This window comes from Emydura macquarii, unplaced genomic scaffold (assembly GCF_026122565.2).
Source record: "Emydura macquarii macquarii isolate MOO-44397 ecotype Brisbane River unplaced genomic scaffold, CSIRO-AGI_Emac_v2 contig_2768, whole genome shotgun sequence".
NCBI lineage: Eukaryota > Metazoa > Chordata > Testudines > Chelidae > Emydura > Emydura macquarii.
The window spans coordinates 34,942,270-34,961,585 of record NW_027132905.1 but is presented as its reverse complement, the minus strand read 5'-3'; the positions used below and the strand labels follow the sequence as shown (position 1 = coordinate 34,961,585).

Sequence of the window (19,316 nt, the reverse complement as noted above, 5' to 3'; positions counted from 1 at the left end):
GCAGTTCTGCAGAAAAGGACCTTGCGGATGAGAAGCTGGATATGAGTCAACAGTGTGCCCTTATTGCCAAGAAGGCTAACAGCATATTGGGCTGCATTAGTAGGAGCATTGCCAGCAGAACGAGGGAAGTGATTATTCCCTTCTATTTGGCATTGGTGAGGCCGCATTTAGAGTATTGTGTTCAGTTTTGGGCCCTCCACTACAAAAAGGATGTGGACAAACTGGAAAGAGTCCAGTGGAGGGCAACAAAAATTATTAGGGGGCTGGGACACATGACTTATGAGGAGAGGCTGAGGGAACTGGCCTTGTTTAGTCTGCAAAAGAGAAGAATGAGGGGGGATTTGAGAGCAGCCTTTAACTACCTGAAAGGGGTTCCAGGGAGGATGGAGCTAGGCTGTTCTCAGTGGTGGCAGATGACAGAACAAGGAGCAATGGTCTCAAGTTGCAGTGGGGGAGGGCTAGGTTGGATATTAGGAAAAACTTTTTCCCTAGGAGGGTGGTGAAGCACTGGAGTGGGTTGCCAGGGAGATGGTGGAATCTCCATCCTTACAGGTTTTTAAGGCCCAGCTTTACAAAGCCCTGGCTGGGATGATTTAGCTGAGGTTAGTCCTGCTTTGAGCAGGGGGTTGGACTAGATGACCTCCTGAGGTTCCTTCCAACCCTAATCTTCTATGATTCTATGATTTATCTTTTCCTCCCAGAGATTCAGCCCAGTTAGTGTTGCACTGGTCAGGGAGATGCCCCAGCAGCAGTGATCCCAGCATTCCCCTGGCAGGAGTCTTTTGTGGCACCAAGAATGATTTAGCTTTAAAGGATCTCCAGGTCAGAATCATTACTGGGGCAGCTCCCTTGGAGGCTCTGGCCCTGGAGGCCTCTGCAGTTGCAATGCAAGCAGAGAGGATTTGGATCCTCAATTAGCATCCAATCCCAAGGGAACTCGCTGGTCCTGCCAAGGATGAACAGTTACATGGAAGGTCATTTGTGGTAGTCATTCTTGTAGACAGAAATCAGTCTTAAGGCCCAGCACTGCTGAGTGCCAGCTAAAAGAAGGCTCATGGAAATACATTGCTGGAGACAGCCTGGCATTTTAGTATGTCCAACTAAGGGCTGCAGTGTCATTACATTTCACACATCACTCGGTACAGCACACGAGAGCAGCATTACAAAGCCCTTTACACTAAATCACAAATTTAAGAGGGAAACGAAGAGAAATACAAGGAACTGACACAAAGCCCAGAGATAATCCACCTACTCTCCAGCTCTCTCTGTATTGTGGTGCTGAGGACTATTGTTGTACCAGGAAATCTCCTAGATTGAAGTGGTCAGTTTACTTATGTCTATTATTGCCCCAAGTGTTTGCTGCAATGTTAACAAACACAAACCAAAAGGGAACACATTATTTGAGGAACAGATATTGAAATCATACACGGATGGTATGCAAAGGTTAAGATAAAAATGTTATTAAAGCTAATGTTATAAAATAATCAAATACAGCATCTTTGAAGGAGTTTCTGTACATCTGGGAATAATGCATAGATTATCCAAAAGGTACAAGGTTTAGTTTGAAAATCATACAATACAAAGAGTGCATAATCTGCAATATCCCAGATTAAGGGTTATCAGTTTAGTGATACAGTTAAGATATCAACATTTAAACATTCGGGTACATCACTCATATGAAAGAAAACTGAGGTCGGTTTAGTGAAAAGCAAATATAACAATGAGTGTTGATTGTCCCTCATCGTATGATAAATTCAGGATAGTTAATCATTCAGCAAATATGATACATGCTGTCGAGGAAAGAATCACTCTGCTACATTTTAGAGTTGGATCGGGTGCAGCTTTAATTGTGACACACACAATCAAATAACCATAGCTATGGGGAATACTATAGCCATAGGGAAAACCCAGGTGGCTATAGGGAAGTCAAGCAGCATGTCTGGATGCTGGGCCTGGCTACCAGATACAAAAGACTTATATAGGGGTTGCTTAGGTTCATTTACATGTTGATCGTATAGTGGAATTTGATTAACGGTTTATACTTAATAGGAAAGACAATCACAGTGTACAGTGGGGCACACCAGATGCCTTCACAGGAACGCCCAACGAGTCACTTGATTGTACAATGTGGTTTTCCAGTACCCTGGCTAACACCCGAAGATGGGTGGTTACACACTACCTGTTCAAAATGCTAATTTGTAATGGAGTAAGTTTCTATGGGGCCGGTAAGACAAAAGGGGGCAGGTACCAATACTTATCGAAACAGGTGATGTCTGTTCACAGACTGCAAAAGGCTTAAAGGCTCATAACAGAGAACTTGCATTTGGGGTGTGGTTCAGAGACCTCTTGTGGGATTTTAGCATCTTTATCATAGTTTCAGTTGAGGCATTCTGTTAATGGTTTAGCCTGGGCCTTCTATTTCAGTTTCAGGCTACAACTTCAGGCCAGGCCTTCTATGACCAGTTTCAGGCCAGGCATTCAATTAATCAATTCTAAGCTTAATTCTCTGACTCCACAATGCAAAGGTGAAGATAATACTACATTACAAGCATTACAAGCCAACAGAACTGAGTGGTTCGTTGATTTTTTCAGTTCAGTGGCCAAAAATGAAAAACCTGAACCAAAATTGGTTTGTTTTGAACCAAAATTGAGGGATTCTTTCCCTTACCAAAGTGGAAAAAAAAATGTATTCAGGTCGAACCAAACATTTTGGATGTCAATTTGAAATGACACTTACAAAAGAATTTGTTTGCATTTTCAAAACAAAACGTGAAAACCATTCCTTTGGAAAATGTCAAAATAAAACATTGCAACATTTCCAAAAATATTTTTTTCAGGGTTTGGGGGGGTTTTGGGCTTAAACAATTTGACCTGGATTGATGAGTAGTTTTGGTGCCCCACTAAAAAAGCATTTTTCAATAAATCTATTCGCCAAAAAAATTTCACCGAGCTCTATAATTGCAGCCCTGTATTTGGTGGCCATCACCATGGTATCTGGCCACCTTCAAAGACTTAGGTTGAGACATTCAAAATCTCAGGTCTAGAAACCAGACTTCATGCCTCCTGCAGCAGAACTAGTCGGCTTGGGAAGCAGGACTTTAATCAGCTTAATCCGGCTGGGCAAAGAGGCATGTCTAAAAGCTGCTGGATTCCTTCTGGTTGTATTTCAGCAGGGAGTGGATCCAGAGGTCACTGCCCAGGAATCTCTGTCACCAGCCTTTATAGGGTTATAACAGCCTGGTTTGAAGACAGGGCTTTGTGTCTCCGCATCACCTTCCAACGGAGGGCCTCAAAGTGCTCTACAAACATTAACACAATCCCTCTGTGAGATGGGGAAGTAGCTTCCTCCTCCTTTTACAGAGGAGCAAAAGGTACAGAAAGGAATGGTGGCCTAGTAGTTAGGGCACCTGCCCAGCCCTTTGACAACCTGGATTCAATTCCCTGCTCTGCTGCAGCCTCCATGTGGGACTTTGGGATAGTGTCTGAGTTCCCATCTGTGCAAGGGTAATACTAGCCCTGCCTCACAGAGAGGGGTGAGGATCTATATACACACTGAAGCATCTGAGTGCTCAGATGCTCCAGTAATGGGGGCCCAGACAAGTACCTAAGATAGAAGTGATAAGCCCAAAGTTACACTGTGAGTCAGTGCCAGTGCTGGGAACAGAACCCAGGCATCCGGGCTGGTGTCTGTGCAGCACACTGAGAACACACACAACGATTCTTTCTTGGCAGATGGTATTCCAAAGCAAGATCGGAACGAATACGACTCCCTTCCCACAGCCACTGCAACGGAGAGGATACTGGCATTTAAGGATTCCCTCCTAGCAAAGTGGGAGCTGCCCAAGGACCGACACATCCAGGAGGAGGAGTTTTTGTGCCTGGGGCGATATGGACAGATTTCCCGGGCCACCCTCATCCAAACAAGTTCTTTGGGGCCTTCACTGTCTGTGGTTTTGAAGAAACTACCAGGTGAGCAAGGTGGGGAGAGGGAGCTGTCTCTCACTGCCAGGTGTGTGCTGGTTGGTGTGTTATGGACTGAAGGAGATGCGTAGATGGGGAGATGGCTCTAAGAGGGAAGATGCAGGCATTAACTGGAATTGTGCCTTAGCCATCTGAGTGAATGTGACAGCTGCCAGCTTGGCCAGTGCAACAGGGTTTGAACCAGGCACTGCCAGAGCAAAACACATGAGCAACAACAGCTTGTGCTAAGCCTCTTGGGGGCTGTAACACACTCGTGTCCTCTGTGGCCCAGACACCATGGATGGCATGTACCACGTACTCACCAGTGGGTTAGACCCCACTTATTAAATAGGAACACGTGACCAGAGCAACCTAAGCAGCTTTTAGAAATTCCTCCCTCAGTGTCTCTAGCTCCACACTAGTGACTGGTCCAGGATCCTTTGGTGACACCCGACAGCAACAGCTCTCCAGTCTGATGGTGCAGGGGAAGGGCTCAGCTAGTGCAGCTCCTTTTGAGTACGTGAAGGAAACAGAGACTTTCAGGGCAAAACGTTATTAAACAGAGGCCTACAAAAATGCACGTGCACAAGTGCTGCCGTGTGCACCAGTGCAACTATTCCAATTTGCACACGCGTGACCCCCCTTTAAGCCAGTGAAGGTCTTTGTCTCTCTCTAATGGCTAGACATGTTAAATGTTTGAGTCCCACATCCCCAAGATGCCCATATCGACTCCTTTGGGTCAAACAGTAGACATACTTTTAGACGCAGAGGTCCCTAGTTCAGTCGCTGCAGATGACTGAGCTGGAGGCAGGAGGCAGGAGGCACAATGAGTGATTGTGCGTATAGTAAGGGGACATTTTTGTCCACCAGCCTGGCCATCTACAGTTTGAAAATTTGCCTCTCCAGTTTGTTGTGGGATAAGCTCTGTTACTATTTAACTGTAAGCAGGGTGCAAGGTGAGGAGCGATGGTAGAGTGGTTAAGGTATTCAACCACAATCGGAAAGGGCATGGGCCCAAATCTTGGTTGATCTCATACTGAAAGCTTGCTTCCAGCTGCAGAATAGGTATCTGATCTGTGGGATCAAGGCAGCCAAAGGCGGCTGACTATTTCACATCCTTACGTACCATTGGGTATAAACCTGATGTGCCTTAACCACAGCATCCCAATGAGCCGTTGGTTGGGAGAACGTTGATTGTCAACAGCAATAGATTTGCTTTGGTGCATTCTTTCCATAGCCTGGCCATCGTGTTCCTCCTGTTCTAGTGCTGGGCCACAGCCAATACACATTGTCCAAATAGACCAAATCGCCCTGATATGTCTTGAATAGGGGAATCAAAATCATGGATCTAAACAGGGCATGTTCTAGACCAAGGCTCATGGAGAAAACTTGGATCTGAACCCAGATCTGGGCTGCAAATCCAGCTCATATCTAGTCCCTGTTGATCCACATTTTACTCCTCCTCATGGGTTATTCCCCTTTCTTGTAAGTGTTTAGGCCATCTGCTCTTCTGGGGTTCCTCCTCTTAGTGCCCACGCTTGGTATTAACGTAGCTTCTTGTCCCTTCCCATCAGTGGCCACCAGTCCTCAGGAAATGAAGGATTTTATAGAAATGATGAAGTTTCACATCAAGATCTGTAATCATGCCAGCCTGGTGAAGGTCCTGTGGTGCCAGAGCCAAGCTCTGCCCCTCTGTCTCATCCTGGAGGCCATGAGCCTAGGAAATTTACTGTGCTTCCTGTGGCAAACCCATCAGGTGAGAGGAGCCATTTGCTTTTGAAGTGGACAAGCTGTGGTGGGGGAATACCAGGCAAAGCACCACTCCCACTCCCCTTCCAGTTCTCTCTGCATCGCAGCCTTGTTAGGGTTAATGTAATTTGCCCAGCAGAAGTGGGGAAATGTTTGACTTCAGCACAAGCAGTGTTGAGATAAAATCAGGAGAGCTGGCAAGTCTCGTGATATTTGAATTTTGTCTTAAAGCCCCAATTTGATAGAGTTCAAGTCCAGTAGGGACCATTAGATCATCTAGTCTGATCTCCTGAATAGCGCAGGCCATTACTTTTCACCCACTTACTCTTGGGTTGAGCCCGAAGACTTTAGTTAGACTAAAGAATTTCAGTCCTATAAACTAAACTTGTGAGGCAGAGAACAGGAGAATCTGAGCTGCCACAATTACTTGACATAATTGCTTGATTGATAGGTGAGATTTTCCCAGATGATTCCAGCAGGGGCCCATGCTGCAGAGGATGGAGAAAACCCCCAAGTTCCCAGCCAATCTGACCTGGGGGAAAAATTCCTGGAGTTCCATGAGAACCTCAGCTTTCTTTTTTTTTTTTTTTTTTTTTAAAGTGAGTTTTTAGCCCTCCTGGTTGCAGAGAAAAATTTGAAAATGTGACTTGAGTGTGACCTCCATGCTCTGACACCAGAAGGGGAAGGAGAAACAATTTTTTTTTTTTTTTAATCTTATGAGTTTTGAACACTTGAGGTTTGCAACATTGCAGACACAAATGTAGCATTTCATCTCTTATTTAAACTCCAGCTGCACTCTGAGAACAGCCTGTAAATCTGACAATGTGAGGTCTCATTTACTGTCTTTGCTTCTCAATGGAACTTGCTCACTTTACAGTGTAAGTCAGGACTTGTTCCAGCTGCCAGCACCACAAATTCCGATTGGGATTTAAAATCTCATTTTTGCTGTCTGCATTCTTATTCTATCCTATCACCAGTTTCTGGATGCCTTGTGCTTTCTGCCTCTGCATTATCACCAGCAAGAAAGCATCTGTCAGGGTTTAGCATCAGGTCAAATAGAATCCAGGTCTCTTTCAAATAACTGCAGGGTGAAAGTGAAACTTAATTTTGTGTCAGTAAAGTGAGCAGATATCACTGAAATTCTACAGAAAATAAGATATGGTTTTTACCATAGTTACATCTATAAATGCACTTTACAAAAGATAGCAATTAATGTTAAACATACTCAAGATTACATTTGGCTATTACTAAATACTATAATGACTGGTGCCCTAGCTATGCCTAAAATACTATAGATATTGGGAATTCTTTAGGAATAATCAAATCTTTCCTACCACAAAGCAGAGAGTAGGAACTAGAGGACTTACCAGAGTTCCCGACTGCCTTCCAACCCAAATGGCTCTATTTTGTACTGCTGCATATAGAGGAGAGTCTTGAGCAGAGCAAAGAAATCACTATTAATAACCAACTAGGAACTGTAACCAGAGGAACTATTTTATTTTGCCTAATAAATTGGTTAACCAATAAATTGTGCCATGAGGGGAAAGACTGAGACAAACTCTGGTGTGATGCTTCCCAGGCTGATGAACTAGACTCCTGGTTTACAGGGAGAAGGGGCGAAATAGAATTCAGATGCGCCCCAAAAATTTGGGGGAGAGGGTGGGGTTAAAACTGAAATCAAATGGAAACATCAGCTGGAAATGAAGCAAACCTTTGTTGCGAAAAAATGTCACTTTCAGTGGGAAAAGCTTTGGCTGACAGTTTTTGACCAGCTTTACGTCTGGTGAGTAGCTGAGCTCAAAACATGCACGCTAGGGACACTCTGGTGCTGAAATGTGCTTGGGTCACAGACAATCAGCTTTAGATGCTAGTGGATATTTGCAGGAAAACCTCTTCCACTTCCCGCTCAGCTCTAGTTCTGAGTTCACTGCATGTCTGTTCTGGAGCAGGAGATGATGCTGATCCTGAGTCTTCTCAGTCTCGTCTGCACTTTCAATTGGGTAGCCTAGATTAGAATGTCATTATTGCAGTCCCAAGTGGAAGTCGTAGTAGACCATGTCAGTATTTGTGCGGAGGCAGAAGCTGCCTGTATGAATTATCTCTTATTCTTTTGACTTGGCAGGGGGACTTATCCATTAAGGAGCATATTTATGACCTGACAGAGAAGAGAGTGTTTGCCATGGCTATCCAAATCGCACACGGACTGGTAGGTGTTATGTATGTAGGTGAGGGGAACGGGTCAAATGCACTGATTTGTTTATCGTAAGGTCAAGTCATTAATCTTTGAAGAAGAAAGCACGGCTCCTTCCAATGGTGATAGCAGACCTGGAGGACAATCAATGGGCAAAACCCAGCCAGGGCTGTTGGCTTATTTAGCTGATTTTACAGGCTGTTCCTGAGCTCAGTCCCCAGCTGAGAGTGCACATAGATATTCCTGGGAATAGAGAAGATCTTTTGGAGCATTATGGCCCCTTCCCCTCAAGGCTAATGTAGGATTCAGCTAAGTAATGCTGCCAGAACGGGGACTGGAGTTTACACAAACAGATGCCCCTTGGATGGCAGGCCAACGCTCACCCTTTCAGCCATTCTAGATCCTAGGCAGGTATCCCCATTTGGGAGAGTGCAGTTGCAGTGGCTAAAGCTTTGGTTGCTGAGCCCATGGGTGGCTGGCCACTTGCTACTCATGCAGTCCCAGAGTCTCCTTTGCAAACGTCAATGTGGCTCTTCTGATTTCAGGAATACCTGACAGCAAGCCAGAAACTGATCCACGGCGACGTAGCAGCTCGAAATGTCCTGCTCCACCAGGATATGACAGTTCGGCTCTGTGGCCTGGGGCTGGCGGGAGAGGTCTATCGCAGAGGCGTGCTGCCATCTAGGAAGGCAGCTGAGGTGCCCGTAAAGTGGCTGTCTCCAGAAAGGCTCCTGAAACGCCCCGTCACAGCCAAGAGCGATGTGTGAGTTATTAACGCGGACTAGAGCACAACCTAAAGCAAGACGTTCTTCAGAGATAATTGGGGAGTAGCATGGGGCGGCCTGTGGATGGGAATGATGCCAACTCTTAGGAAAAACCTAGGCACTAACAGCTTAGATATTTGGGCTAGATGAAAGCCATACAGAAGAGTTCCTGAAGTGTTGCCATCCTACAGTCCTTTGTTCTGTGAGCCACGTTAGAAACAGTGCTCGCTGCGGAACACAAACCTTGGTGTAGCATCTAGTGAGGTCTCACAAACTCCTTCCTACTGCCGCAGTGCTCGTCCTTCTTCTTGGCAATGATTTGAACCTGTAGTTGCACATCCTCACCGCACAGGTGCCCACTCCTCTTTGGTCCCATGGGGTCTCTGTCTCTGGTGCACCCTACTAGACTCTCCCTGAGCCCTGTAATGGCATTTCTGAGCCTTCATCTTCTCCCGCCTCCTCCCCTGGGTGTTCTGTGGCTCGGTCCTCCAGCCAAATCACGGGAAAGTCAAAACCTCTTCCAGAGGAACACAAACAACGATTCTGAATGAAAGTCCAAACAAAGAGGCCCTTCCACCCCCCTCGGGCTCCACTGTAAGTGCCTTTGTTGGCCCTGCACCTGGAGAGTTCTTCTCCATTGTTTCCCGCCTGTTAAACCCTATCCCAGGGCTTCTCTCTGACAGAGACCTGTCTTCTCTGCAGTATCCCCCCAGGTGAGCTCGCTTAGTCCACTTAGAAGGCCTCACTCCACCTCCTCTGGCCAGGAGACAATTAGTTAATCATTCCTGCTCAGGTGCAGAGCATGACTAATGAGTCCTTTCCCTTGCCTTGCCAGTGATGAGGGCAGGCCCCATCACAGAACCTCCGACAATGACTTGCCACGGAAGTGTACTTGAAATGCACAAAGTGTACTGTGGTGGAGATTCCTGCATGGGGTGTGTGAGATACTGTTACCCTCCTGACCGCCACTTCTAGCTGCCTCAGCCCTTTGCTGTACTTGATATTCCACCTCCCTTTCAGATTAGAAACCTACAGATGCCCCTTGCTCTTCTTCATGCAGTTTGACAATAGCCAGAAGGCCGCAACTCTGCACTTACTGATGTATGCAGCTTATAGACTTTAATATCAGAAGGGACCATTATGATCATCTTGTCTGACCTTCTGCACAACACGGACCACAGAACATCACCCCCCACTCCTGTAATAGACCCCTAACCTATGACTGAGTTACTGAAGTCCTCAAATCATGGTTTAAAGAAGGTCAAGGTACAGAGAATCCACCAGCGAATCCACCAGCAAGTTACCCATGCCCCATGCTGCAGAGGAAGGTGAAAAGCTCCCAGTGCCTCTGCCAATCTGCCCTGAGGGAAAATTCCTTCCCGATCCCAAACATGGCGACATTCAGTCTTTCTCCCTTTTGCACCTTCTCCCTTCAGCACTGGTTATTGATTATGGTGACATCTTAGGAACTTTCACTCATTTCTTACAGCTGAGCTCACAATTAGAGTAAATTTGTAAGCCCAATTATCACAGCTCCACTAACAAGGCTCTCGGCTTCTCCCAGCCCAGTCCCATTTCAAATCCTTACTCTCACTTCTCTGGTCTGCCTTCTACTGAATCACCTTTTCCTGGAGCCTGGGTAGCTCGCCACATGGCCTTACAAGCAAGTGAAAGTGGGACATCACAGCCCAGGCAAAGCTGAAGCAGACATGGTCTCAAGCCTCTATTTTTGTCTTTAAATTAGCTGCAGACAGAGCAACATTGACAATTGATCATCAGTTCAAAGTGACCTAATTCTCGGCTGCAGTCTTGATTGGACACATGGGTGTCACGTGTCATCCAATCCCTAACTGGCTGAGCGTAACTCTGAGTCAGCTGTCCAGTGGCAGTGCTCACAATGCGGATTCTGAATTCAGAGCTTCCACAAATTAGTGCTATACAATGTCAGTGAAGGACCTGTTAGATTAAGAACTGGCTAACTGATAGATCCCAAAAGGTAGCTGTCCATGGGAAATAGTTATCAATGGGACGGTCTTTCGAGTGGGGTTCTGCAAGGATAAGTTCTCGGTCTGGCGCTATTTAGTATTTTCATCAATGGTCTGGCTGGAAGAAAATATAAAATTTGTGAATGACAATCTTTTTATCAGCAAAGATCAATGGAGGGGTAAAGAATGGGGACAGGGCAGTCATATAGAGTGATCTGGATTGCTTGGTAAGTTGGGCCCATTCAGACAAAATACATTTTAATACAGCCAAATGCAAAATTCTACATCTAGGACCAAGGAATGCAGGCCAGACCAACAGAATGGGGGACTGTAGTGACTTTGAAAGGATTTAAGGGTCAGAATGGACAAACAATTAAACATGAGTTCCCCCTGCAACACTGTGGCAAAAAGGGCTAATGGGATCCTTGGATGTATAAACAAGGGGAGTGAGAGAGAGCAGGGAGGTGATTTTACCTCTCTCTATACAGGGCATTGGGGAGACGCCATTAGAACACCGTGTCCAGCTCTGGATAGCGGGAACATTGGAAAGAGCACAGAGAAGAGCCACAGAAATGATTCCAGGAATGGTGCAAATTCCATACAGTGAGAGACTTCAGGGCTTCTCAACCAGGTCAAGAGGTGCTTTGCTTGCACAGTGTAAGTGCCTTCTTGGGGAGAAACACCAGGTACAGAAAAGCTCTTTGGTCTAGCAGGGACAGGCAGAACAAAAGTCAATGGCTGGAAGTTAAAGCCAGACAAACTCACAAGAGCAATAAGGCATAGACATGTAACAGTGAGGCTGATGAACCATTGGAACGAACCACCCCGGAAAGCAGCGGGTTCTGCTGCTCTTGATGTTTTCAAATCAAGACTGGACAACTTGCCCGAAGATCTGCTTTTGTAAAACATGGTACTGAGTTCAATACCGGGCAGTTACTGTATCTGGCCTATTGAACAGGGGGTCAGACTGGATTATCAAATGGTCCCTTCTGGCTTAAAAATCTAAGAATGAATCTATGAAAATGTTCTGCCAAATTTGCTTTAAATTCCCTGTTTCTGCCAGAAAGACTCATCCTCTAGAGCGGGGGTCCCCAAACTGTGGGGCATGCCCCCCTCAGGGGGCACAAAGGAACATTTGGGGGGCGCAACAGGGCCAGAGCCAGCCCCCACAGGGGCCAGGAGGGGGCGCCACCCAGCCCTGCTTCCAGCTCTGCTTCAGCCCTGTCCCCGGCCCCAGGCCTGGTTCCAACCATGGCCCAGCTCCCAACCACAGCTCCCAGGGGCACATGGACAGATGGCATTAGGAATAATGGGGCAAGCATGACTTTAAACATGTGGGGACCACTGCTCTAGACTAACCAAGGAAGGCTAATACAAAGGGGACATGAACCCAGGCAAAGAGAATTTTCAAACAAAGTCACATGGCTGTCCCCAAAGAATGTTTTGCACTATCTACCCAGAAATCTACCCTGATAAAAATCACTGGATCTTTTAGAAACCTGCTAAACCTTCTGTCAATGGCAGACACTCCCTTGTTACTGCCAGATGCCGTGTCTACACTAGAGAGTGTTGTCGACGCAAGTTACAGTGATGATCAAAAAGTGCTGTAATTACAATGCTTGTGCCCGTCCACACAGCACTCATTGTGTCGCCGAAGTGCATCCACACTTGGTGCTCTAGGATCAACAGTGAGAGCAGTGCACTGAGGGCAGCTATCCCACTCCCACTGTGCAACTCGCCACTTTGTGCCACTAGGAGTTGTGGGAAGGCGGAGAGGATCGCAGTGCATCCTGGGTGCGGGCTCAATGTCTCGTGATGCAGTGATTTCTGTCCCATCATTCCTGGGTTTCCAACTGCGTTTCACAGCACTTTTCAGTGGCTCCAGTTTCCTGAGCACCCGCCATCTCTGTCTGAAAGGATGGATCCCGCACTGCTCTCCACTGTCGTTGTCAGCGTTCTGAACACATCACGGCTGATCATCCCAATCGGAACTCGAAACTGAGGCTCCTGATCTGCTGCATGCCATGCAAACAAAAACACCAGATTACTGTTTGCATTCACAGTGCATCTGCACATGCTGCACCGCCGCTTTTGGGCACGTGAAACAAGCACTGGGATCACACCATTACGCAGGTCTGGGATGATGAACAGTGGCTACAGAATGTGCAAAGCCACCTTCATGGAACTCTGTGCAGAGCTCGCCCCTGCCTTGCGGTGCAAGGACACCAGAATGGGAGCTGCCCTCTTGATGGAGAAGTGTGTGGCGACTGCCATGTGGAAGCTGGCAACTTCAGCCTGCTGTCGGTCAATCATTAATCAGTTTGGAGTTGGGAAGTCCACCGTTAGTGCTGTATTATCGCACGTGTGCTGGGCCATTCTGCTGTGGAGGACTGTGACTCTGGGCAATGTGCATGAAATAGTGGATGGCTTTGTGGCGATGGGATTCCTTAATTGTGGTGGGACAGTAGATGGCATGCAAATCCCAATTTTAGCCCCAGACCATCTTGTGATGGAGTACATCAATAAAAAGGGGTTCTTCTCTATGGTATTGCAGGTACTTGTGGATCACCATGGGCGTTTCACTGACATCAACGCGGGTTGGTCAGGGAAGGTACATGATGCCGCATCTTCAGGAGCACTGGCCTGTACAGAAAGCTGCAAGCAGGGACTGTCTTTCCAGACCAAAAGATTCCAATGGGGAATGTTGAAATGTCCATAGTGATCCAGGGAGACCCAGCCTACCCTTTACTGCCATGGCTCATGAAGCCTTATATGGGCAACCTAGATAGCAGCAAGGAGCGCTTCAATAACAGGTTGAACAGGTGCCAAATGATCGTTGAATGTGCGTTTGGCAGATTAAAAGCTTGCTGGCAATGCCTTTATGGCAGGCTAGACCAAAATGAGGATATTATTCCTATAGTTATAACCACCTGCTGTGTGCTCCATAATATCTGTGAAACTAAGGGTGAAAAGTTTCCCCCTGGGTGGAGCGCAGTGGTGGATCATCTTGTTGTTGAATATGAACAATCAGATGTCAGGGCTATTAGAGGGGCACAACGGGGGACCATTCAAATGAGGAAGGCCCTGAGGAACTATTTTGACAATGAGCACCAATATGGTGTCTTTGTAAACAGCACTGTGCCACACTATGACTGGTATCCAGCTTGCACTCTGTATCAATGTGAGGTGCAACCACTGTGTGCAGGAGAAAAATAAAGATGGCTTATCCTTCACAGGATGTCTTTATTAAATAACAATTATTCACAACACACACGAAAAGCAGGGCTGGAGGAGTGAAAACAGTGAGGGGCAGTGTGAGCTATGACAGCTGGGTGTAAACCCAGCTATCATTCTGGAAGCTGTCTGAAGGGGTGGAGTGAACAGGGCACCCAGACGGGCCGGGAGTTTGGTAGGAATGTGTGGGTGGAGTTTGGGGAAGGCATAGAAAGCAGGTTCTGTACTGGCTACAGGGAGGGGGGGCGAGCAGGCATTAATTCAGTCTGCAGTGTTATGAGTGACTTTAGCAGTTCCGTTTGCTCCTCCATGGCTTTTATCATGCACTCATGACCTGGTGTCACTCACTCCTGGTTTTCCCTCCTCTTCTGCATATCAATTTTCTGATTTTCACACACAGTAAGTCTCCATGCCCTTTTTTCTTTTTTTTTTTTCTGCCTCAGAGGACTGGAGGAGTCCTTGGAATGTTTCCTCTTTGCTTCTCCATGGTTGTTTTCTTATCAGCCGCAGGCACTCAGCAGTTGTGGTGGGGTTTCCCCACAAGGGCACATCTGCCAGAACCACAATAAACAATGAACAGAAGCATTGACTGGATCGTTGGGCTCAACAGGTAGTGATCAACAGCTTGATGTCTAGCTGGAAGCCGGTTACAAGTGGAGTGCCCCAGGGGTCAGTGCTGGGACTGGTTTTGTTCAACATCTTCATTAATGATCTGGATGATGGGCTGAATTGCATCCTTAGCAAGTTCCTTTGGCTGGCGCAGAGTTGGAACGGCACAGCCTCCTCTCCCCAAATGCTGATCAAATCCAGAAGCTCTGGTGAGCTCTAAGCAGGAGAGTGTTTAGTGCATGGAGCCACCATGGTGATCTGGGAAGATGCGATTGGGAGCTCTCCACGCCGACCAAGCAGGAAAAGGAATTTCAAAAATTCCTGGGACTTTAAAGGCAGAGGGGTGGATGGCTGCAAGGCAGTGGAGTTCAAACTGATGGCCAGAGTGGTCAGGATGGGCATTGTGGGACACTTCCTGGAGGCCATTTACCATGACAGAATCAAGCAAGGTGTCTACACTGATACTTTGTAGTTAAAAGTTTGGTGCCTCTGGTGAGGTGGTTTTATTTTGTCACAAAAATCAGGGGATGTGGGTCAGAGGAGGGGGGATTGCAGTGTGTACACCAGCACCGTTTTGGCGCAAAAAGTTGACTTTGGTCCACAAAAGTTTGTAGTGTAGACCAGGCATGAGAGTCTTAGATTGCATTAGGTTAATTTAGTCTGTCGGAAGAGGTTGCCTTTTGCTAATGCAGATGGACTTCGCATGTGAAAGGACTCAAGGACAGGATCAAATAAAGGTGCGATGGAAAGCAATAGCTTTGCAGGTTTTGTTACTAATGAAGCGCAGTGCTGTGAGGGAGAAGCCAGACCGAGATAGCACTGAGTAAAGGGTTTGTGATGATGGCGTTTTATCAGCCCTATTTCACTAGCTCAGGCACAGCGCTCTCCAGATAGTATTTGCTGAATGCAGAGCCTGGCACTGCCTAGCACTCATGAATTGTCAACAGAGCTATTCACCATTCAGAAACATGGGACAAAAAACTGCAGCCAAGCAATGGCCAGAATACCCTGTGTGTGTGGGTGCTGGAGCCTTGCAGCTGATCATTTGTGTTACGGTGGCAGCTGAGTTCAGGGCCCCATTGTGTTGGGTGCTGCACAAATGCCTGGAAAGAGACAACCTCTGTCTTGAAGAGCTGAGTCTGAATGTAGAAGACAAAGGATGGGTAGAGAAACAGAGGGGAAGTGACTGGCCCAAGGTTACCCAGCAGGCCATTGGCAGAGCTGGGGGTAAAAACCCAGATCTTTTGAGTCTGTCAAGTGCCCTACCCTGCCTCTCCTGCATGTATTGGACCAAGTTATGCAGTGTGCATTGTAGTTGTTGCCGCATTGGTCTCAGGATAGTAGAGAGACAAGGTGGGGGAGGTGATATGTTTTATTGGACCAACTTCTGTTGGTGAGAGAGACAAGCTTTCAAGCCACACGGAGCTCTTCTGCAGCGAAGTGCAAGGTGGATCAGATTGTTTAGCACAAGTAGTAGGTACATATTGTAAGGGACCATTCAAGGTAGAGTGGCCCGTTAGCCCCTTAGCAGTCATGAGACTAAAGGTGGGGGTTAGTGGGTTACAGATTAGCTATGCAGGCCAGTTTCAAAGCTTTGTGAAGTCCTAGATATCGCAGCACTTGAACTCAGTTACATCAGAGAGAAATTGGTGGGTTTGCAGCATAGTCACAATTTCCACCCACCCCAATATTCATGCAGCTCCCTGGCCTGCACTCAGTGATGCAGCAAGGTCAGTGTCCATTCAAAAATCCCACTAAGCTAGGCAAAATAACACAGATCTTGCTCTGCTCCCTCCTGATGCAGGACACCTGGGTTTGCTCTCAAGTGTAAGCCTCTTTCAAGGGCCAGTGCATCCATCTAGCCAGCCACATGAGTCCTGCCAGAATGGAGGGATGTGCAAGAGCACAGATATAGGCGTGGGAAGGAGGATGTTGGAATAAACTTGGATTTTAAAATGCACAAGAGGAACTGTTTTGACTTTGTCTTACTCCTGCTTTCTCCCCAGATGGTCGTTTGGGATTCTGCTGTATGAAATGATCACGCTAGGTAACTACTCTCATCTCCCTTGGCTTTGTTGGCTGTTGTAACTGAATTGATCAGTGACTGGTCACGGAGAAGTCCCATCGCACCAGTGGCATAGCCACATTTCCTCTACGATCCATTGGCCATGTGGAAAGAGATGCAACCCAGCTCTGGGAAGGTGGCCTGCATCCAGTCCCCTAAACCCCGACACTGACGTACTATACAAATCAAACCATCATGCTCCAAATGCCAAAACTGCTTCCCTAAGAAATCGCTTGAGAACGGGTCTAGCACAGCACTTCTTCATGGAAGGGTCCCAAAACACCCTGCAAAGGGGAGCATCATGGGAAAACTGAGAGATAGGTGTGAAGTGTGAAGTGATTTGCTCAAGTTCACACACTGGAGCAAGGAACAGTACCCAGGCCCTGCATCTCCCCACCCTATGCCCTAACCAGTAGACAGCACTACCCTCCTGAAAAAATATTTGTTTGTAACCTTTGTGAATGTAATGACGCAATCAGATTTTAAAGGCTGAGCAGCAAACAGGCAGTGGGGTGTGTGGCCTAAGGGTTAGAGCACATAACTATGAGGCAGGAGGCCTGGTTTCTCATCCTGGCTCTGCCTCTGACTTCCTGAGTGATGCTGGGCAATTTATAAATTATCTGGACCTCTGCTCCCTCCTGAGGTGATAGCTTATGGGGGGGCGAGGTAAACACAGCACTGAAGGAAGAGTGGAAGTGAATGGTCGCTGCTCCTAATGGGCAGTTGGTAGGTTGATGACACACCTGTGTGTAAGATGGGGGTGTTTCTGACTCGTCCTTTGTCAAGTCCAGATACCTGCCATAGTGAAAAGGCAACCTGGGCCTCCATCCCGCACTGCAGAGGTTTGTAACTCCTTGGGTGGTCTCCATCCTTGTGCTCCGTGCCTCCTCCCACCCATTCTAAAGCCCAGCTGCCAGAGGAGATTTTTGGGTCCCCATGAGAAGTGGCTGGGGCTAGTTAATGGGTGCGATGGGCTTCAGGCCCTTGGCTGATGGGCTTTGCCCCTACTCTCCTCCCAGTGGGACTGGAGCACAGAGCAGGTGTGCAAGGGTGTGCGTCTGCTCTAGGCTGCCTCCTTGGAGCCTGTCAGCTGGAAGTTCAGCAGGATGTGCTACCCAGAGCCGGCAGCCTCATAACCCCAGGGCCATCCTCTCCCAAGAGGCTCTCAAGCAGAACTGCACATGCAAACCTCAGATGTTGGATCATTCCCATTTCTACCTAGCCTATCCCCCATCCCCACCCCAGGGCTGAGTCTGGTGGCCTGTGCACTTTCTAGATCTCTAGGTGCAAGCAGCCCCAGCCATGGGGCTTCCCCCACTCTCCCTAGGAGTCTGCGGCAGCCCAGCACATCTCATGGCCAGGGAACTTTCCTTACACTCAGCTTCAATTTTCCCATTTTTAGCTCATTTACACCCTGGAACCACCCGCCAGCCTCTCCGTGCCCTCTTCCCCCCAACCTGTAGTTGCTTAGCCAAGCAGTAAAGACTTAGGGCGAAGGGGCCACAAGGCATCCCAAAGGTGAAACAGCCTTGGTGGCTGCGATCCCCTTCCTGCAGCAGCCTCCAGTGGAATTGGCACCTCTGAGACAAGCCACGGCAGGAGGAGATAGCCAGGGGGTTCCTAAAGACCAGCCAGCTCCTGGTTGTTGCATGCTCCTAAGAACTGTTGTCTCCAGGGTGCAAGAGGGCAGCTCACAGGGCCCCTCTACCCTGCCCAAGCCAGCCCGCCATAACCCCAGGATAGGGGGGCACATTCTCGCCCCTTTGCTCCTCAGGCCAGTCGGTCCCTTTAATTCCTCCCCCTAAAATGATCCTTCCACTGCTCTTCTCTGACACAAACTGTTTGACCGTGAGCATCTAAACTCCAGGTGGACTCAGGATCTAATCTGCTGCTGGCTCACTGTTCTTCTTCCCCAGGTGCTCCCCCATACCCGGCCCTGCTGCCCTCTGAAGTGTTCTCCAGGCTCCAGCGACAGCACCTCATGCAGAAGCCCAAGCAGTGTGGTAACAATCTGTAAGTGACTTGTAACCCCCCCAGAATACTCCAACCACCGCATGTTCTAACCACGAGGCCTGAGCTGTAACCCAGGCTTACCAGGCAGCTTGATTTCTAGCCACTCGTGACCTGCCATGTTCAGGAAAGACCCAGGATCTCTCCACGGTAAAACACCGATTGATTCCAACGGGGCAGAGTCCCCCCCTGAAAGCACTAGGGGTAGGGCCCGACTGGATAGTGGAAGGACAAGGAGAGCCTGGTGGTTAGAGCCCAGGGCTGCCTGGCTGTGCTGCAGTGTGTTTGCAGCTGCAATTCCTGTCCCTTCCCCTCTCTGTGCCGCCTGTGTACAATGGGCATCATGAGGCTGACCCACCCCAGTGTGGGCTGTGAGCCTTAAGCTCCCTGATGCCGCAAAGCCCCTGGAGATCTGTAAGTGGAAGGTGCCAGAGCGACATAAATGACAGTAATAAAGCGCTTGGCAGGGAGATGTGCCACGACCCAGCTAAGGAGCTCTTGGATTTGCTCCTTCTACGGGCTGGGAGAAGATGTGAGTTGCCATTCTCCTAGACTAGTGGTGCATGGATGAGAATGGGGGACGTGACCATTGCTGTCTCACATGCCCTGCAGCTGATATTCCTTCAGTATCACACTTGTGGTGGTTAAAGGCAAAAAGGCATCCTTTAAAAACTGGAAGTCCAATGCTGCCGAGGAAAACAGAAAGGAGCATAATGTTTGGCAAGTCAAGTGGAAAAGTATAATGAGGC

The 19,316-nt window shown here is 47.9% G+C and overlaps 1 protein-coding gene across 1 annotated transcript in view; it reads left to right on the top strand.

The window, feature by feature from the left end:
* The window catches only part of LOC137165790 (tyrosine-protein kinase STYK1-like), a 30,356-nt gene that overhangs the window by 6,437 nt on the left and 4,603 nt on the right, over positions 1 to 19,316 (top strand). Inside the window, exons 3-8 of the mRNA XM_067567238.1 lie at positions 3,733 to 3,969; positions 5,535 to 5,716; positions 7,832 to 7,915; positions 8,446 to 8,663; positions 16,499 to 16,539; positions 18,474 to 18,570. Of these exons, the coding sequence (XP_067423339.1) occupies positions 3,733 to 3,969; positions 5,535 to 5,716; positions 7,832 to 7,915; positions 8,446 to 8,663; positions 16,499 to 16,539; positions 18,474 to 18,570 (859 nt within the window). The remainder of the gene's footprint in view (positions 1 to 3,732; positions 3,970 to 5,534; positions 5,717 to 7,831; positions 7,916 to 8,445; positions 8,664 to 16,498; positions 16,540 to 18,473; positions 18,571 to 19,316) is intronic.